Raw genomic sequence first — 21,306 nt, forward strand, 5'->3', positions numbered from 1 at the left:
TGCATCTCTCCTAATAAGGATTTTGCAGCCTCTGGTACCCACCGAGACTATTCTGGACCAGTCTTTTTCTGTCCAAAAAGGTGTCTGTGTGAATTGCCGCTCCCAGAGCCTACCTCCTAGGACTAACTGCAAGGTCTTCCAGCACCATTTAAGATTTAAAACATGCACCTTTCAAAGCCCTGAAGTAGACTTCCATGAGCTTCAGGTTTGGGGCTGGTTTGGAGTTCGTTTGTGGGTTTTGCTTCCTTTTTTGATAAGCCATGCAGGCCAGGGGAAGAAAATTTCCACCAGACCCACAGATGTAGTCCACCCCAATAAAAGGAGACACTACCCTGCTTCTAAACTTAGCACTCATTGGGTCAGTAGGCAAACCAATCTAAACTGATGTTGGGTTCTTCCAGCTTTGCTATGGGAATTAACCCACAACTTTAATTCATGGGGTTGCCATAAGCCAACAGGCCACTTGTAGGCACATACACACACACACACATTTGCCTAACAGTTGTTTTACTATCAGTTTTTTTATGGTTTTATGGTTTATTTCTTTGGCCCAATTCCCATTTACAGATAAATCAGTGTGTGATCCAAATCGATGGATCAATTCAACAGCAGAGCATGGTTCCCACTACATTTGCCCTGATCGCATTTTTCCCCCACTACATTTGCTCCGATTGCATTTTCCCCTCCAAAATAATCTACTTATACTTCCCATTTACAAATGAATTGATTCAAAATGATTCGGTTCCAGCCAGCCGAAGGGGAAATTTGAATCGATTCTGATCCGCATGTGGTTCACACTTGCGCAGAATCGATTTATCGAAAAAGAAGTGGGGAATAATCAGTGTCAAAAAGACGCAGGTTAAATGGGTCTAGCGCATGGCCCCCCTCTCGGAATTGCTTCAGCAATTTGGATTAAGTGGGAACCAGGGTCATTTGAACCAGTTTGAACTGATTCACAATTCGATTTAAAAGGTAGTGGGAATGAGGCCTTTGAGTATTCAATGACAGAGTGGGCTACCATTCAGTGAATGACTTGAATGATACAATTGCTATCATTTCTGACAATTGAGTAAATGACTTTCAGAGGAAATGGAGTGCTTTAACAAGTCTGACTACTGATCCCTCTGTTTCAGCAATTCCTCCTATGTTTAGCAGTTATCACTCAAGGTTGTCAAGCAGTTAAGTTACTTTCTCATCACTTGCTTAACAGATCCTTTCAACTAAAGATGCCAGAAATCGAATTCCAGATATTCTTGACGCAAAACATGTGCTCTGTTACTGCGCTGTGGTTCCCTCATCTACCCTTATGTACCTTTCTGCCTCTTCTACTCTGTGATGCCTCCTTCGGTAGAGCTGTATGTGACAAATCTGAACAAACTGAGGCTCACGTTCAAGAAGATGTGAACAAAGTCAGGGACATTAACAGATGTGTGTGTGTGTGTTTTTTAAGACTAACTGATACTGATTTTTCCTCTTTGTTATAGAGCTCTGTACACTGGACTGTGGCAGCCACGGTGTTTGCGCCAGAGGGATGTGTCAATGTGAAGAAGGCTGGATAGGTCCAACTTGCGAAGAACGTACATGCAATTCCCACTGCACTGAACATGGGCAATGCAAAGACGGCAAGTGTGAATGCAGCCCTGGATGGGAAGGAGATCACTGCACCATCGGTGAGATTTTTGCGTTCCTAATCCAAATACGTCGGTCTGGGTGGAAGGGGAAAATGCCCAAAGTTTTCAGCCAAGTTCATGTCTGGATTGCGGTGGAGTCACACAACTGTACGCTGGATTGCAATAGTGCAAATATTTGGTTCGGACGGACAGGCTGAAATTATTTCTGAACTAAGGGGAGCAAAACTCTGGAAGGGAATGCCAGCCTCCTCATCAACCAAAAAGAAACCTTACTAACAGAATACTGTTAACAGGATGTTGGCCTCCATCTGCTTCCTTTTCTTCTTCATGCATCTCGCATTTGCTTAGTCCTGAATATGTGTTAGGTTTGGTAATACTTTATCAGAAATGAACTGAAATGAATTCTCTCCCATCCCTAGATGTACTTTATAATGAAAAGGGCCCAAAATGCTGCACTTAGTGGAATTTGCCTTCTAGGAGATGCTTTAAGGCAGAAAAAACACACCGTACTTCTTTGTTCCCGGTTGCTCTTTTTAATTCTGTGTGAAATAATACTGACATAATCTTTTAAAAACTTACATCCTACTTCAGATCCATTTAACTGAAGCTCTGTTGAGACTAAGATCATCAGATGATTTAAATAATTTCTACATCCTCTACCTTCCATTGATAGGATTTCAATATTTGCTCACTATTAGACGTGTTCGTCTCTCCCTTTTTCTCTCCCCTTTTTTTTACCCCGAGGCTAATTTCTAATGATATTCTTAATAAGAGCCTCAAACTCGCAGATCTTTTGAGAAGTTGTCGCTCAGCTGTAGGAATGTGATTGCGACATTTTAATGAAAAAACCCATACGCTTTCCTCAAGACGTTTAATAGGGAGCCTTGGCTAAATGGCACTTACATGTTCCCATTTCATCCATAAATGTTTTAATTGCACGCAAGCAACTTGGGTGCCCAGTTTGTACCAACAAGTTGGCTAGATACCAGAGCCTTGCAAACTGAATGCATTCGGCTTAATTCACTTTCAGGCATATTTTATCTTTGATGGATGAAATTCCATTTATTGGGGGAGGAAAACTCCTCTAAACATTTCTTTCTTGTGCTCTTGGTTACAATTTAAGCAAAAATGAAGTTAGTTTTTTGTCGGGTTTATTTGGCCATGTTCTAGAAGAGTTTATTCCTGATGTTTCGCTAGCATCTGTGGCTTTGACATCTTCAGAGAATGCTGGCATGGAAGAGAGTGGTGTGTGTGTGTACACACACACACACATACACATATACACACACATACTCTCTCAGGGTCACACAGTATACACACACACACACACACACACACACATATATATATATATATACATACACACCCCACTCTCTTCCATGCCAACATTCTCTGAAGATGCCAGCCACAGATGCTGATGAAACATCATATAATAATAATGATAATGATAATGATAATTTATTTATTTCTATTCTGATTTTTTTCTCGTTAAATCAAAGCGGATTACAACAAAAGCATTAGATACAAAGTATACTCCCCACCAAATAAAACTTAACTGGCATAATAATGATAATAACAATAATAATAATAATAATAATAATAATAAGGCAGAATAAGTATAGAAAATGCAGCAAACGTAGTCGAAAATACGAAACATAGCAACGCAAGATAAAAAAACCAAAACACACAACTTAATAATAGTTAAGATATCACATAACGTATTAATCGAACTGACAATGTCTAACTCTCTCCTGGCAGCAAAAATACAGTACAATGCAAAATGCAAAACAGCAACAAGAGACTAGTCCCTTATACTCCCTCAAGCTTTAAATAATAATAATAATAATAATAATAATAATAATAATAATAATAATAATAAATTAAACAGTTAAAACAGTTCAAAACATCAGGAATAAACTCTTCTAGAACATGGCCACACAGTCCGAAAAACCCACAAAAAATTATGGATGCCGGCCATGAAAGCCTTTGACGTCAGAGTGAAATGAAATTATTTTGATGAGATGAAACCATATTGTTCCAATCCGAAATGAGCATGAGTAGTTCCAAGCAAATAATAATAATAGAGATCACGGCACTTGGACTATCCATCCAATATGTGTGCCTATAACTTCTATTCTGTTTTGGTTCATGTGAACAGCCCTATGCGATGACAAAAAATAAATGAAAATCTTCTAGACAGAGAACAGTAAGCATTAAAAATCACTGCAGCGCATTTATTTCATGCATTGCCACCAGTGGAAACATTTTCGAGCAGCTCTTTGGATAATGAGATTAGAGTAATGATAACTGCCAGTCATACAGGTAGCAAAACAGCCCATTTTGAATTAAGCGGAGGCACTTTATCTTAATCAACAGATGGCAAATTAATACTGAAAGATGTGTGTGTTTTTATATTTAGGTGCATGACTAGAGTTGATCACAGGCCTGTTTTCGTCTCTGTGAAACTCATGGCTTGCTAGGGAGAAGATATGGAGATGTGAGCTGGAAAGGGAAAAAAGATGATGAAAACCATTGGGGGATATATAATTATATTCTTTACTTTCATCCATTCTCCAATAGTTTAGTAGACAGTTCAGAGACACAGCTCATGGGCTTTTTCACACTAAGCAATTATAGTATTATGATTCCACTTTAACTGCCATAGCTGGATCCTATGGCATCCTGGGAATTGTAGTTTGGGGATGCACTGATACGCTCCCTGGCAGAAAATTCTCCATACCATTTTCCAAATGCCTTCCAGAATACTTATGCAATGTTATCATCATTTATTAAACCCATCTTCAAAACCAAACTTACAACCTGTAATGCTCATTCCCAGCAATAATGGCGTAAATGAAACTATATTTGGTCACATCCATCCGTATTTATTATTGCCTCTCATCTCTGACTATTGCTCCATCCTTTCCCCACTATCTCTTATAGTCTGCAAATTCATTAGGTCCACAGACTTTGTTTTATATATGTTAATATCCTTTCCAAGTAAATCCATCATTAAAATCTGCTATATCTCCAAAATCAGGTGTTAAATATTAATTATATTAAATTATCAAGATATATGCATAGTCAAGTTTCCTACAGCTTCAATAATCACTGACGAATATGGAGTTGATGACAGATAGATAGATAGATAGATAGATAGATAGATAGATAGATAGATAGATAGATATTACTCACCCCATATTTATCATTCACTACATAAATGCTACCCACCTCATATTAGCTAGTTATTTATCTATTTAACAGTCACCCCTTTTTTCCAACATTGAAGTTGTTTTACAGTGTAGGTTAAAACAAAGTATAACCAAAACAACACTATTAAATCATTAATTTAAAACATTATAGACATAGTGAAAATAAAAGGACAGCCCCGGTCCTTAAGGGATCCTTTTGCCACAACCAGTTAAAAGCTGAAGCCCTATCGAAATGAAAAGGCCTTTTCATTTTTAACATTCCTCCCTGTTTCTAGCATGCCTTGCTTCATGCATTATCTCCTCCAGCTGCCATGTTTTGCATGGCGATACTTGGAAGAATGAATAAATAAAGCACCAAAGCTCATTAAAGGAAGGCAACGTGGAGAGCACATGTGTTCCTTTAAAGCAACATGGTTTTCTTGGAAGCATGGTAGGACTTTTAAGATACGGATGGATGAAGAAAGTGTAACCTACAGTCTGCACGTGAGATTTCTGGCCTGCTCTTATGATTCCCTGGAAGCTGTAGGGATTGATTTGGGATATCCAAAAAAACCACCCTTTTTATGGTTTTGGACCATAGTCCTTTGACATTGGCCTTTAGACATAGGCTGCCGTCACACTGCAGCAATAAAGCAGTTTGATACCACTTTAACTACCATGGCTCATTGCTATGGAATTCTGGCATTTGTAGTTTGGTGGCGCACCAGAGACCTCTGACAAGGAATGCTCTTTGCTCTCACAAATGCCAGAATCCCATAGCACTGAGCCATGGCAGTCAAAGTGGTGTCAAACTGGTTTATTTCTGCAGTTTAAATGCACTCATAGTCTATGACTTGCCAGCTGTTTCCATTCTTGCAGCGACAGCCAATTCTACCTGCCTTGCTAAAAGATGTTAGGAGTAGGAAGACAAAGAACTTGTGTTATTTTTTTTTCCAGACACAGCTGCTGGCTGTGAGCTTATTGCCAATATTCAGACTCACCAATCAATATAACATAATTAAAGGGCTTTAGGATGCTGCAGGCAAGGCCCATTTGAACAGATCGGCTGGCTGGAGCTCAAGCTGCGATGAGCATGTCATGGAAAGAGGGAGAATCCAAACCGTTTATAGTATTACAGCTGCAATCCTAGATACATCAGTTAGAGAGTAAACCCCGTTGAAGACAGTGGGATTTTTCTTCTGAGTACAGTCCTCTGAGTTCAGTGGGGCAAGCTCCCCAAGTAAGCGGCCAAGGCTTGCAAGACTGAAATGCAGACAAAGCATTTGAGAGCTGTTTTAGATTTACACCTTTTATTTATTTCTTTAATTTATATTCTGCCCTTCTCCCAGTATTGTATTTATTTCATATCATTTCATTTATGTGCCGCCTTTCTCTCCGAAGGGACCCAAGGTGGCTCACAGATAAAACATTTAAAATCTCAGTACGGTTCTAAACATGAGACCCAGAGCAGCTTTCAATACAAATTATCCATCCATCCATTCATTCATGTAGAGTATAACCCATCCCTTCAGCAAATAAGGCTTCCAGGAGTGTCTTACAATTTATTAATTTGACAGAGAATTTAACATAAAATAGATAAAACTATATGTGGTGCAAATGTTTTTTAAAAAATGCATTCAGCAATCAATCCAATTAAATGTTAATTTCAAACAAAGCAGCTACACAGATTACACAAATGAGGATTACAAGACCTGCAAACTAGGGGTACAATTCATTATGTAGATAAGGTGCAGTGAATAAGAAATGGGAGAAGCGATTGCTAGTGTAACTATAAAAGTAGTTAAGCCAGGTGACCCTATCATGAGTTAACTACAATTTAGTTCATCTCGATCCGATGCTTCATTTATTGAACCAAGTATATCTTATGAAACCATGAAACCCACTGGGCAAGTGACCTTGGGCAAGTCACACTCTCTCAGCCTCAGAGGATGGCAATGGGAAACCTCCTCCTAAGAACCCTGCCAAGAAAGGGTTGCCATAAGTCTGAAATGACCTGAAGGCACACAACAACCACAATATTTTATGGGGTATAGAATCATAGAGTCGGAAGGGTATCAGATCTACTCATTGCAGAAACTAGAACATCTCCAGCAGGTAGCTATCCGTCCTCTTTCTGAAGATATCCATTGAAAAAGACCCCGCCACCTCTCTTACCATCAAGAAGTTCCTTCTGATGTTCAGTTGAAACCTACCTTCCTTGACTTGAACCTATCCTTTGGGGCAGCAGTGAACAAACCTACCCCCTTCTCTCTGTGTCAGCCCTTGAAATACTTAAACAGTCAGTCTTCTCTTCACCAAGCTGAACATACCCACCTCCTTCAACCTTTTTGAGGGAAGGAAATGCCAGACCTACCCTTGCCAAGAAGATCCTAGGTTAGGTCGCCATAAGTTGACTTGAAGGCACCTTACCATAACAACAAATTATCTTACAAACTCACCGGTAATTAACTAAGCATATCAACAAACCCTGGCATTATTTGCCAAAGGATGGAAAGTATATAACTCTTGCGATAGGGAGACGAGGTGTATTTTCCATTGCCCGGCACACAGTGACATGACCACCTTTACTTGGACCAAGTCCCATTTAAGACAGTGGGACTTCCTACTGAGTTAATGTCCTGAATTAGGCTGTGCTCTATGCAAATTTGCCACTAGTAAGGGATTTAATGAATATCTAACGTAGCTCTCCTTGCAGGCTGTATTCATTTGCATTAGTTATTTGCATGAATAATACTTAGAAAGCTTTTAGTGTTTTCAGCTAGGGATAGGAGAAAAGTAATAGGAATGGGAATAGGAATGGGAATGTGCTAAGATCTGCAATTTTTTTCATATATAGGATGGAAAGAACTTGAGATTTCCTTTTTAAAAAAACCTGAATATGGGGAAAACCAAAAACTGACAAATTTGTGTACCAGGTCCCTTGGTTTGAGTATTTAATTCTTATTCAGCTGTGATGTTACTGAGTTTGGGTTGCAACCTTTTCAGCTCAAGGTTTCAGAATATCTTCTCGCAATAGCCCTAGAAGATGTGTGAGTAATATCCAGCTCTAATACTGGACATAATGCAGTGAAAGTAGCAAACTTTAAAGCTTAAACCAAGCCTCATTCCTAGCTAGTGTGCTTTTTAATAAGCAATTATAATTCATAATGCTGTGTTTAATTGGTATCTTTCTAGATGGCTGCCCAGGTCTGTGTTACGGTAATGGAAGGTGCACCCTTGACCAGAATGGATGGCACTGTGTCTGCCAGGTGGGCTGGAGTGGAATGGGATGCAATGTTGTCATGGAAATGATGTGCGGAGATGGCACCGATAATGATGGAGGTACAGTCAGTGAGTTATTCCTTCCCCCCAAATATTATGTTGTATAATTAGATCCACTGCATTGTCTGTTTTATTGTGTTATTTCTATTCACCTTCCTAATAAGCATTTTTAGTCAAAAGCTCTTGCTCATTATGGCTGTTGTGCTCTTGATTTTGATTGTATTACAGCCCAGTATGTTATTATCATCAGTGGTTTCACATCGTATCATATCATATATTGGTTTAGAATGTGATGGGGAGATTTTAGCATCCCATTTTGGCAGAGGCCCAGTATTTCCAGCATAACACTCAGACATTTTATGCCGGCCTATACGCAAACTATGGCTGAGCTTCTAGACGCTCCTAGCCCTAGTTCCCCCCACCCCGGCCACCATCATGGCATGTTCCCGTCCACAAGGTGTGCGCCATGATGATGTGCGCCAAGCGTAGTGCCCAAATGGCGCTGGGCAGAAGGGGTGTCATGACACCGCGCTGTAGCATTTATGATGCCCCTTCCAGGAAGCTGCCCAGAGCAGCTTCTTTTGGGGCATGGATCGGTGCCGCAGTGTGTTGCTGCTTTGGCACCAATCCGTGGCAGAAAGGGGCGGCTTCCAGACACCCATCTGTACTGCTCCTCCGGCAAAATGTTAGCTCTTATTATTCATTTTGGATCTGTCGTATCTGAAGATTAACTTCTCCCAATGATCATTCCCTTCGTATTACAATGATGTGGAGAAGTACTGCTTGATATTGCACCACCATCTGAGACATGACTAGGGCCTTCCCAGTAATGATACTAAGATCTGGATTTTGCTCCTCCAGAAATCTTATTCAACCCTTTCTCTCCTTGTCTACAGAAAATATTGTTAAGATGGTTTCCAAATGTGTTTTTAATATTGTCTGATCATGACTATATCAACTGGTTGGGGAGCAGGGCAATACTGAGCTTTTTAAATTTAATTTCTAGATGGATTTTATTGGGTTTGGGTTTTTCGGCTATGCTTACAAACCAGTGTAAGGTCTCCACATGGGACCAAGAAGTCAATGTTGAAATAAAATTTAATTAAAGTTAAAGAAAGGCTATATGATAGCATCCTACTCAGTCCAGACATGGAATTCCACCTCTCAGGCACATAACTCTACCTCCAAATCCTTTCTCTGTGTGTTTTAATTCTGTAATATTAAAGGCACAGTCTCTGGCCAAAATGTCTCTCAAACGAAATTGGTGTAACAGATGCGCACCCATGGAGTGCTGATTTGCGCTTGTGGAGAACATCTGTGTCATGTTGGCAGAGCTTTGTGGTGCCACTGGGAGAATGCTAACATCTTTGGCAGGTGTCCTTTGCAGCATGAACTTGACAGTTGGTTGTGAGATTATCACATCATTTCCTCTTCTTCCATCTTTCCCATTGTTCTCCCAGCCCCCTGTTACTCCATTACAGGGCAGCCACATGTTCTCTTCCATGGTGCATCTGTGGAAAACAGATCACAATCCTTGAACGTTCACGTTAAAGTAAATCTGTTAGCCTTAACTATACCACAAGACTCCCTTTTTTTCATACTGGAGTGGAATAACATAGCTATCCCTTTCACCATTCCCTTTTCAGTATCCAAGATGACCTTTCAGATGAGCTTTAGATCTTGTTGTTGACCTGGCTACTGTTTAGAGAATAGCAGCAACTGCAGAATTGCCAGAAGTCTCTGTTGAATTCTGTAAGCCTGACAATCTCTGATTAGAGCCTCGGGGTCCAGAGGAATGGCTCTACTTAAATCCAACCACAGCAACAAGAACACAGATTGTGACAAGGCAGCATGAGGATCATTTCGCTTTTAAGTTTTCCATACACAATGCGCTGTGGCTTGGTGTAGGCATGTACTTGGCGTGTCCAAGCCTCCAAGCACAGATTCACTCTGTTTACTAAATAGTCTTTGCTTAGACTCTGCCAACTGGCTTTAGACAGGATCAGAAGCATCCCAGATTGGAGCCAAGCCCCAACCTTGTTCCTAAAAGGGTTGCAGCTCTTTTTTTATGTCACACATTGTAAGCCCCCCTCCCATGAACACTCCCTTAAAAACAAAAAGGAAGGCACCCGACTATCGCTCTTACATCTGTTTGACACCAGCATCTCCAAGATAAGTTGAACACAAATCAAGCTCAATAGAAACAGCAACACAGTACCACCGAGGTTTTCTGTGTAAGAAGAAGAAATTGACAATAGCTATCAAACTGCTGGAGGCTCCTTGTCAAACTCTAAACAAAGACATTTCTAAGCCTTTCTCAACTCAGAGCTGGCATAGACCATTTTCAAACTGACATTACCTGAATGGCCAAGCCACTGAGTTATTTCCCATAGCCAAGGCATAGGACTTCTTATTATTATTATTATTATTATTAACTTTTATTTATAAAGTGCTGTAAATTTACACAGCACTGTACATACAATCTTTTAGTTAGACAGTTCCCTGCCCTCAGGCTTACAATCTAAGAAGACACGACACAAAAGGAGAAGGGAGTGGTGGTGGGGAATGGGATCAGGTCCAGCAGATCTTCTCCACCTCCGAGGCCTGGACCAAGGCAGATGGACTGGAGGAAGGGCTTGGCTTCTTAATTAATGGTTAAAAGGAGGCTTCCTGGGTCAGAGGGGGCTCACCTCTGGGAATGCTTCTCTAAACAATATAGTCTTTAACTCAGTTTTGAAACTGGGTAGAGAAGTGATGAGGTGTGCATGTGGGGGAAGAAGGTTCCAGGAGTAAGGAGTAAGGACTTACTGCCCTCGCTTGCAGTCGTGTGATTCATCTGGCCCAGTCTTAGTATAAGGCCACTCAAATCTCCCTGTAATAAAGAAATAAATGAGACGCCCGCAATCCCATTTTCATCATCATTTCTGAGTGCTCTGCTTATAGTTCTTTTCCCCGTCTCCTCTCTGTTATTTTCTGCCAAACAGTTTGGATGAAAACTCAGCATGTACGCACGCAGCAAAAGAAAGGAAAATTAAAAACATTGTGTGGTGCGATCAAAGATTTAATTTTTGGTGGTTTGTTCAGTGTAAATGGACTGCAATTTAAAGAGGACGTCTTGTAAATAGTGCATTCATACAGCTGCAAACAGAGCTAGAAGATAACACAATGGTTTCTAAGGGAAATATTCGGGTAGTAAAATGGCAGATTACTCCGGGAGACAGGGATGAGGAATCTGTGGCCCCACTTATGTTGTTAGGCCAAAGCTTCATTTGAATGGCTAGTTTGGACTAAAGTAGATCCATTAAATCAACTGTTGAATGGTAAATCAACAGTTAGGTAAATTTCACTGATTCAAACTGTCTACTCTTAGATTTAACCATGCAACTTGCATTGCCGTTGATGTTGACAATGCTAATGGAAGCTGATGGGAACTGGCACCCAACAGCTCCTGGAAGGCCACAGAGATATGCAACCTTCTGCGATATGAGTTACCACTCCCAATTGGCTGTCATCTGCAGATATGATGGCCATCCCTTCTATTCCTTCATCCATCCACCTCACCTATAAGTATGTTGTACAATGGCATTTTGTCCTCTTGTAGAGAAGTGGGAGGTAGCGGTGCTGTAGGATCCTTTCCTGGACCTGGCATTGATGCTCTTGGCTTCTTGGTTTGGTTCATCAACTAATACAGTCCTCCCTTCGCTTATGCAGGAGAACCATTCCGGACCCCCTGCATCATGGGAAAGTCGTGTATGCTTGCGCCCCATTGAAAATAATGAGGTGTGTGCATATGGTGCCACATGGTGCATGCACCACGGTGCGTGCACCATTCATTATATTGTGCTGCCGCTTCACCGTATGCTGAAAGCCGTGGATGGAAAGCCTACTTATGGCGCGGGCTCACTGTCCTCTTTGGGATTGCTTCATCAACTAGCTACACACTTAATACCTGCATTATCTAGGCCACTTTTTTTACCAAGTTATCTGCAAGAATGTCAGAAGTGACCTTGTCAAAAGCTGTGCAGAAGAAATTTGGATAGACTACACCCACGTCTGATTCGCCAAACATGTAACTCAGAAAGAGAGACAAAATTAGTCTAACAAGACTCTTTTTTTCTTCTTCTCAGTAATCACAGCATTCTTATCTAAGTGCTTACACAATGACCGTTTCAAGATCTGTTCTGGAACATTTCCCAGTAGCAACATCACACTGAAGAGTATTTTTCCTCCCTGTTTTTGAAGCTGGGGAAAACATTTGCCCAAGAATTTCAGCTGTTCTTCAAGGATCCTCAGGTTACTAGCAGAAGTGTTGAGATGATCTACATGTGGCTTTGGTACCTTTCGGGGACAGTGCACCTGATCCTGGTTTGAATGCATTGAAAGTTCTTATCTTGGATTGTGATCCCTGCACTGCCTCATTGATTCATTTTTTATCCATCTAATTTTCCTTTTGGAAGAAGACAGAAGCAAAGTAGATGCTGAGCAGTTACACCATTAGCATGTTTCCATGTGGCATGCCTTCCCCTTCTATGTACTTCCACTTGGTTTGGACTTAGCTAATTCTCCATTCACTATAAGTGTAACTGCCTGGCAGTGGAACTTGAGGGTCTTCAGTCTTTCACACAGTCAGCATTTGGACTTTAGTGATTCCGCAGTGTCTCGATTTCAATTGTATATTCCTTCGGAGGTTCTCCTGGTGATTCTCTCTCCTCCTTTTTTTGTTTAGCAATTGGTGTTCTATTCTTGGTGAGCCTCTTTATTCATTGCAGTCTTTCTTTTGGTATCCTCATTAGGTTTTCAGCCTTCAACATCACTATTATGTGGATGACACCAACTCTATCTCTCTGTCTGCTCTCTCCCTTCTCACTCCTTCTGTTCTAACATCATCATTAGTTTCCCTGCCATTTCTTTCCTTGTCAGGTCACCGACTCCAACTTAATATGCAGAAAAGGAATAGTCTGCCTTTCCTTCCAAAACCTCATTATCATTTCCTCTTTCTTTTTCTATTGATAATCTCACCTTGCTCAGGTGTGAAGCTCAGGCATTATCTTCTATCTCTGTGTTGATGTTCCTGCCAAGCACTGTCTCTCCTTTTCTCTTCCCTTGGCCCTTCTGTTTCTCCATTGTTTTCTCCCTGCTGATTCAGATAAAACTTTAAGTCAGCCTATCATTCTTTCACATATAGATTATTGCACTGTATTATTTTCTGATCTCCTGTCTTGCATTGTAAGCCTCTTATCTCTGTCCTTAATGCTTCTGCTTACTGATCTGGCGCAGCAGTTCAACATGTCTCTCTCTTCGGTCTTCACTGGCTCCATTACCAATTTTGTATTGAATATGGAATGCTGTTTCTTATTTTCAAAAGTAGCTGTGGACTTGTCATAATAACATAAGAATGGAAATAATATTCAAATATATATTTTAAAAGACCAAAAACATGTGTTTTGAGTATCAAGAAATCTTGATGTGAAACATTCTGGACTGATAAGAAACTTTACAGCTTGGGATGTACAGCGGATCTTTGGTATCCACTGGAGTTTTGTTCCAGGGCCCCCTATGGATACCAAAATCTATGGATGCTCAAGTCTTGTTAAATACAGTAGTGTAGTAAAATGGTGTAATATTGTGCTGCAATATTGTGCTGCAATTTGACGGTGTCACTGTATTTTTTGTTAAAGTGATGGCCTTTGGCTATTAATAAAGTTCAGCTTCCTCAGTGCCTCTCCCAGACCTCATCTGCATTGCGGAAATGATGCACTTTGACACCATTTTAACCGCCATGGCTCAATGCTATGGAGTTCTGTGATTTGTAGTTTTCTGAGCGATTTAGCCTTGTCTGCCAGAGAGCTCTGGTGCCACAACAAACTATAAATCCCAGCATTCCATAAGATGAAGCCATGACGGTTAAAGTTGCGTCCAACTTCCTTAATTCTGCAGGACAGATGCATCCTCAAGCTATAGAAATCCCTTCCCAGTGGTGCTAGCCTGATTCCTTTCTTGTTGTCTTTCTATTGACAAGCAAAGACCTCTGTGTGTGTGTGTTTCTTTTTTTAAAACTGCGTCCAGCTTTTTGCAGTTGAGTGGTCACTGAGGAAGAGGCATTTGATGCATGTGTGCTGTCCTTTTTTATTGACGTGCTATTAAAAGGCTTTTTACGCTGTGTTTTAATTACTATAATTTATTTAACTGTGTTTTAATATTAGACCTATTTTATGCTTTCATGGCTATCTATTTCGTTAGAGTTTTGAGATCCAGGTTGGGGAGAAAGGCAGGGTTTTAATCAAATGAAGAAGTAGCGCACACATATGTATAGTATTGGCATCTTTCCTTTGGCTAGCCGCTTGGCTTGCCACGTTCCGCGCAGCCGTCCCTTTGCCTCTTCGACGACCCCTTTCTTGTTTCATCCATTTCCAGATGGTTTGACAGACTGTGTAGATCCTGATTGCTGTCAGCAAAGCAATTGCTATGCAAGCCCTCTCTGCCAAGGGTCCCCAGATCCCCTTGACCTCATTCAGCAGAGCCAGCCTCCGTTCTCACAGCATCCTCCAAGGCTCTTTTATGACAGAATCAAGTTTCTTATTGGCAAAGAAAGCACTCATGTAATCCGAGGAGATGTCTCATTCGAGAGCAGGTAAGTGCCTTTCTTTGCTTAAACCACCAGGCTGTGCTTTCTGGCTAGAAAGATATTGGGGATGTCTTGGGCCACCAAGTGTGGATCTTGTATGGTGTGACGCAATTTTATTGACCCAGAAGTGGAGGGGTCCCAAAGGAAGTTCCATCATGTGAAGTCGAAGGCTTTCATGGCCGGCATCCATAGCTTTTTGTGGGTTTTTCGGGCTATGTGGCCATGTTCTAGAAGGGTTTATTCCTGACGTTTCGCCAGCATCTGTGGCTGGCGTCTTCAGAGAATGCTTTTTGGAATAGAAAGATACTGGAGGCATCTTGGGCAAACCATGCTTGAATCTTGAATGGTGCGATGCCATTATTTATTGAGCCAGAACCTCATGAAGAAATCTCAGGCCAACTTTCTTTTACCAAAGGAAATTGTGTTTTGCGCATAGAAAGATGCTGGAGACATCTTGGGCCAGCCATGTTTGGATCTTGAATGTGGTCATGCAATTTTGCATTGAGCCAGAAGCTCACAAAGAAGTCCCAGGCCAAGCTCCATGACTTCCGTTCACCGGAAAACTGTGTTTCCCAAATAGAAAGATACGGGGGATTGCTTGGGCCAGCCATGCTTGAATCTTGGATGCTGTCATGCAATTTTTTATTGAGCCAGAAACTCATAAAGAAATCCCGAGCTGAGCTCCATAACTTCAGTTTACCCAGAAAAATAAAAGTGACTTACCTCACCAGGGTGGCTTTGAGGACAAATGACATATCTGTGAGTTTGTAACGGGTTTTGTCAATGAGGAAGAAGAAGAAGTATTGATTGCGGAGGAGTAGCTTCATGCTCTGAAAACAAGGTTACATATATTTTCCCCCTGAAAAAGCAGAGTAAAGTTTGAAATATAGCGTCCTGCAATATTTTTATACAGCATCCCATCCTGGGCAGCTAGAATTTATGTGTTGGTGTTGGCAGCCACAGATCATCTATAATGCCTAATGGTTTCTCATGTATTTTTGGCCTGTAAATTAAATCTGTAGTTCTTAAACTTTGTAGCACTGAAGAAAGTACATTGAGGAGTGTTAGTGATCTTGGTCCACTGAGGGGAAATAACCAAATATGAGGCAGAAATGTGCAACTTTGACCGGCCCGAGGAGCAATTTATCTCCCATCGTTTCCCCTGCTGTTAAAATATATATACACACACACACATATTAGTACACAAACATACATATCTATTAATACATACACATAAAACATATGCATACATAGATAGACACATACACATATACATACACACACATCAAATGCAAAAGTGGAAATTGAGAACCCAGTACAGCACAATTTTGCAAGGCCCAGTTCCCTTGAATAGTCTTCGAAGACCTGGCAGATAGATAGATAGATAGATAGATAGATAGATAGATAGATAGATAGATCTTAACCTACTTGCAGAAAGATAGCAAGGAGGCTCTCTCAGAAGGAAGTTCTGGAGCTTATCACCAGAAAGGTCTTCTCTCATATTCCTACCAGATGTATCTGTAAGGCTGGTTGGGCAAAAAAGGTGTCCATTACTGGATTGCTGTAGGATCTGGTTCCCCTAAATGTTCTCAAGACCATGACCTTTCAAAGGCTCATGGGGACATAATTTGGCTCTTATCTGCCATGTATGATTTGGGATGTGCACTACATTCAAGAGTACAATCTGGTTTCCAGCACTGTGTTTCTCTATTTACTTAGTCTATCCCAGAGGTGAGAAGCATATGCTCTTCCAGGTGTTGCTGGACCACAGTTCCCAGCAGCCACAGCGAGCAGAAATATTGGTGGGGAATTATTGGTATTAGAGTCCAGTGCCATCAGAAGGACCACATGAGTCCTACTCATAGTCTATTCAGATCCCATTGTATATCCACAAGAAGAATCTCACTTCGGTTAGATGTTTCCTCCAGACTTCATCCCCATATCCTTGGTTTGGCCATATACTCTCTCTTATTCAGGTGCTCCTGGTACAAATGAGGGCACCTCTACTACTGTAAAATCTATACAGTGGTACCCCGGGATACGAATGCGCCGGGATACGAAATTTCCGGGTTACGAAAAAAATGTATTTAAAAAAACTGTTCCGCGTTACGAATGTTTTTTCGGCTTACGAAAAAACTTTTGGTGCTTTTCGGCGCTATTTCGCACCAAATCGCGGCTTTTCCCCATTAGCGCCTATGGGTTTTTCGGCTTACGAAGCCTTTCGGGTTACGAAAGCGGCGGCAGAACGAATTACTTTCGTAACCCGGGGTACCACTGTATATGGGATGGAAAGAATATTTGAAAATGTGAAGTCGAAGGCTTTCATGACCGGAATCTATAGTTTTTGGTGGGTTTTTTGGACTGTGTGGCCATGGACTATGTGGCCATCTGTGGCTGGCATCTTCAGAGGATGCATATATAGATTTTAGAGTAGTAGAGATGCCCTCATTTGTACCAGGAGCGCCTGAATGATTTAAGAGAGAGTATATGACCAAACCAAGGATATGGGGATGAAGTCTGGAGGAAACATCTAGCTGGAGTGATGATCAAAAGTAGGTTTCTTGAGTGTCAGGAAACCTACGATGAGGAGAATCCTAGACTCAGTCAAAGAAGACAGCCTACTTACAACAGGAAAGGGCCGGATGTTTATGCTGTAACTGCAAACGGAGGGTATGCGTATTAAAATAGCTTATTGGCTTTTAGAACCATACTTCTGGCACTTTGCTTTACTTACCTTCACACACCTACCACCAAAATTATTCCTAGCCTTGGATTAATTGCCCTCCGAAGGCTGCTTAGCGCCACGTTGTCAATAGGAAGAAATGGATAAACCTTTCTAACCCTCTCTCCCCATCCTTGATTTATCTCCGCGGAGCCCTTAACGCAATAAATTATGCCCTTTAACTAAAATGGCCATTTGGTAGTTTCCCTATCAGAAGCGCACTTTAGAGGTTAATGCCTTATCTGGAGTTGGCCTGCGAAGACTGGAAATTTATAGACGAAACAACAGAAGGGAAATAACATGGGGGGAAAGCAGATTTACAGGGGGGGAAAGTATGATAATCATGTAGATACCATGGAATAAAAATGTGTTAGATGCGTTCATGGCAATCAGCAGTAGATCTTGCTTTAGATTTTGCCCTATTATATTTCCCATCTTTCTTCTGCTCAATACAGCTCTTTCAAAAACGTTTTGTTTTCAGGAGAACCGAGTGTGACGGACCCTTTATCCAGGTTGGCATTGTGATTGCAACCCTTAGACTCCTGTCACTCACCTAATTATTATTATTATTAATATCTCGCTCTTCAGCCAAGGCTATCAAAGCAGCTTACAATTTGTTAATTAGACACCTTGCCCTTTTACCCTTAAGATCCCTTCCTGGATCTGGTACTGGATCCCTTTCTGGACCTGGACTTCAAGGGGATCATTATTTTGGACAAGTGGCTATGGTGCTCAGTGGGTTCAGTATGGTAAAGCATGGTCCACTTGCTCTTTGAATTCTTAAATGTAAGCGATCAGACACAATTGTAAAATATTAATAATTATTGTTGTTGCTGTTGTTATTATTTATATAACAAATAAGTTACACATGAGCTCCCTGGACCTTGTCCACATGCTGACTGCCCAAAATCCTATTCACATTCCAATCTTCCTATTCAGATTCCTTTATTCCTGTCTCTCTTTCCAGATAAGTCTGTAGGCTTGTCTCTAAGCAAAGTGCTGCAGCCTCCCCTAGCTTATCTGTTCTTCTTAATTCGTAATGTTTGTTATCTTTACCATACTCTGATGCTGCTTGGCCAGACATGTACCAGTCTGCAAATTGTTGGAGGGTATAGGTATACTCTAGGTCAGTGATGGTGAACCTATGGCACGCATGCCAGAGGTGGCACTCTGTGGGCACATGTGTCGTCGCCCCAGCACAGAGTTTGCCAGAGTTTGTTACTAGAAAGCCAGAGGGACATGGCACTTTGCAGTACATAAGTGGGGTTTGGGTTGCAGTTTGGGCACTCGGCCTCTAAAAGGTTCACCATCACTGCTCTAGATTACAGTGAAAGTTGGATTTAGGCCAGTTGGACTAACAGGGCTTCCAGACTTCTGTGTATGGCTTCTTAAACCATCCTACACCAGCATGGTGCAGTGGTTTGAATGTTGGACTAGGACACTGGGAGACCAGGGTTTGAATCCTGATTCATCCATGTAGACCCACCAGTCACACTCTCCCAGACTCAAAGGATGGCAATGGCAAACCCCTTCTGAAGAAATCTGCAAGAAAACCCCATGATAGGTTCTCCTTATCAGAAGCTACTTGAAGGCATGCAACAACAGCAAACAACCTAATGGATCGTATTTGGTGTTGCAGTTTGGAAGGAAGAGGAATAGTGATTTTTCAGGTTATATAATGTTAAAGAAATTGGAAAGGAGAGTGAATAGATGGTTGGGAAACCACAGTTGGGAAAGGAAAAGGGTCAAAATGATTAACACTCTGGCTGTTGTCAGTTCTCAGCAATGGTCAGTGAAACTCATGACCATAACAATAATTCATATGCCTGAGAGGGAAAAATACCAAAAATTGCATATTTAGATTGCTGATCAGTTACTTATTCCTGTTGCTATTAAAATAAGCAAGGTACCAGAGTCCATAGGAAGATTATGCTGAGCAGCGTCTCTGGGGTATTTTTATGATCTTCAGAAAATACAGAAAGCTGAAGGCGGTTGTTGAAAAGGTAGAGAAATTACCTTAGGCGAGCTTATTGGACATTTACTAAGGATTTTAAGTCCTTAAGTTGCTGTTCCTGCAAAATCACCATATGCCTTCAACACAGGTTTTATACAGGTAAATTGAGGAATCTTTTCCTCCCAGTATATTCAAAAAGGATTCTCCATTTGCTTACGCTGAAGTTCATTGGCCATTTTAGATTGATTCCCAATTCCTCCAGTGTGAAGGAAGCCTTTTAGAGTTGTTATGTCCTGGTTGTTAAGTGTCAGTCGATTCGCCTCCAATTTATGGTGACCCTATAATAGAGTTTTATTGGAAAGCCTTTTTTCAGAGGAATGTTACCATTGTCTTCCTTTGGTGCTGAAAGACTGTGACTTTCCCAAGTTGGGTTTTGCATGGCTGAGCAGGGATTCGAACCCGGGTCGCTTGGAGTCCTAGTCCAGCACTTTAGCTACTAGACCGCATAGGTTTCCCTTGTTGTTCCAACTACCCTGAATAGTTTGGTGTTCTCGGAAAATGTAGCCAACTCACTTGTCCAGATAATTTTTGAACAAATAATAAAAAAGAGCCCTGCTTCAAATACAACTCCTTGGGGATTCCTGCTGTTTACATCTCTCCATTGCAAGCGCTGTCCATTTATTCCTACTTTTTGTTCTTTAACAAGTTATCGATCCATAAAAGGACCTTTCTTTTTATCCCACGACTGCTTGGTTTGCTCCGGAGACTTTGGTGAGGGACTTTGTCAAAAGCCTTTTGAAAGGCCAAGTCAACACTGTCTCTTGGATCTGTCTTATCCCCAGGCTTGCTGACACTCTCCAAGAATGTTATAAATAGAGAAATAAAGCCAAACATGGCAAATTCATGAAGGGTATTCACAGCCAAAATCGGATTTTCTGGATCAAGGAAAAATACATGTATAAAGGTCCCTTTTACTTTTTAAAACAATCCAATTTCTACATCCTAGGTGGATGCGTTGTGTGCCAAAGCAGACCGACACAATCTGCACCAAAACTCTGTGTGTGTGTGTGTGTGTGTGTGTGTGTATCAGGATTGTAGCTATGGGGAGGAAAAGGAATTTCTGCCCCTCCACATGAAAATTTTCCTTGAATCCCTACATTTCTAGTATCTCAGGGAATGAGATATTGAAAGCAATGCATATCTGTAACTCTTATATTGGCTTTGTTCACATTCTCTTGGTTACTTTGGTTGCATCTGCACTGCAGAAATGATCCAGTTTGACCCCACTTTAACTGCCATGGCTGAGTGCTGTGGAATTCTGGGAACTGTAGTTTGTTGTGGCAGAGGAGGTCTTTTAAAGAAACCTAGTTCCCAGAATTGCATAGCATTGAGCCATGGCAGTTAAAGAGGTGTCCTGTTGTATTATTTCTGCAGTGAAATTATTTCTGTTTGTGTGTGTGTCATGCAGATTGAATAATATATAAATGCCATCCAGCTTCATCCTTTAATCTTGACTAATGTTTCTCTGTCTCGAAACAGGCGTGCTTGCGTTGTCCGAGGACAAGTAGTAGCCATAGACGGAACGCCATTGGTTGGGGTGAATGTGAGCTTCCAGCACCACAGCGATTATGGTTACACCATCAGTCGGCAGGACGGAAGGTGAGAGGCCACTTGATCTGCCACATCTGAAAACTCGTTCTGTAGGGAGAGCCAGGATATAAACTATTATTATTATTACTATTATTATTATTATTATTATTTCATTTTAGCAAAGCGCATGGCTGACCCATTGCTTTAAAAAGCTGCCCAAAAGCCAAAACTGCCCATTTACCAATTATAAAAGAGAGAGAGAAATAGAGCAGTGACTCCTCTGCTTTGCAGCTGATTAATTAACTGATTAA

The 21,306-nt window shown here is 41.1% G+C and overlaps 1 protein-coding gene across 10 annotated transcripts in view; it reads left to right on the forward strand.

Annotated features, from left to right (window-relative positions):
- The window catches only part of LOC149308809 (teneurin-1), a 293,986-nt gene that overhangs the window by 192,906 nt on the left and 79,774 nt on the right, over window positions 1-21,306 (forward strand). For all 10 annotated transcript variants that reach the window (XM_089536504.1, XM_089536512.1, XM_089536509.1 and 7 more), the window contains 4 exons: window positions 1,485-1,670; window positions 8,018-8,164; window positions 14,519-14,735; window positions 20,945-21,064. In XM_089536504.1, coding sequence (XP_089392630.1) covers window positions 1,485-1,670; window positions 8,018-8,164; window positions 14,519-14,735; window positions 20,945-21,064 — 670 coding nt within the window. The remainder of the gene's footprint in view (window positions 1-1,484; window positions 1,671-8,017; window positions 8,165-14,518; window positions 14,736-20,944; window positions 21,065-21,306) is intronic.

The sequence above is a fragment of the Sceloporus occidentalis genome, unplaced genomic scaffold, assembly GCF_023333645.1.
Source record: "Sceloporus occidentalis isolate IW3139 unplaced genomic scaffold, rSceOcc1.0.p SCAF_8, whole genome shotgun sequence".
In the NCBI taxonomy this organism is placed as follows: Eukaryota; Metazoa; Chordata; class Lepidosauria; order Squamata; family Phrynosomatidae; genus Sceloporus; species Sceloporus occidentalis.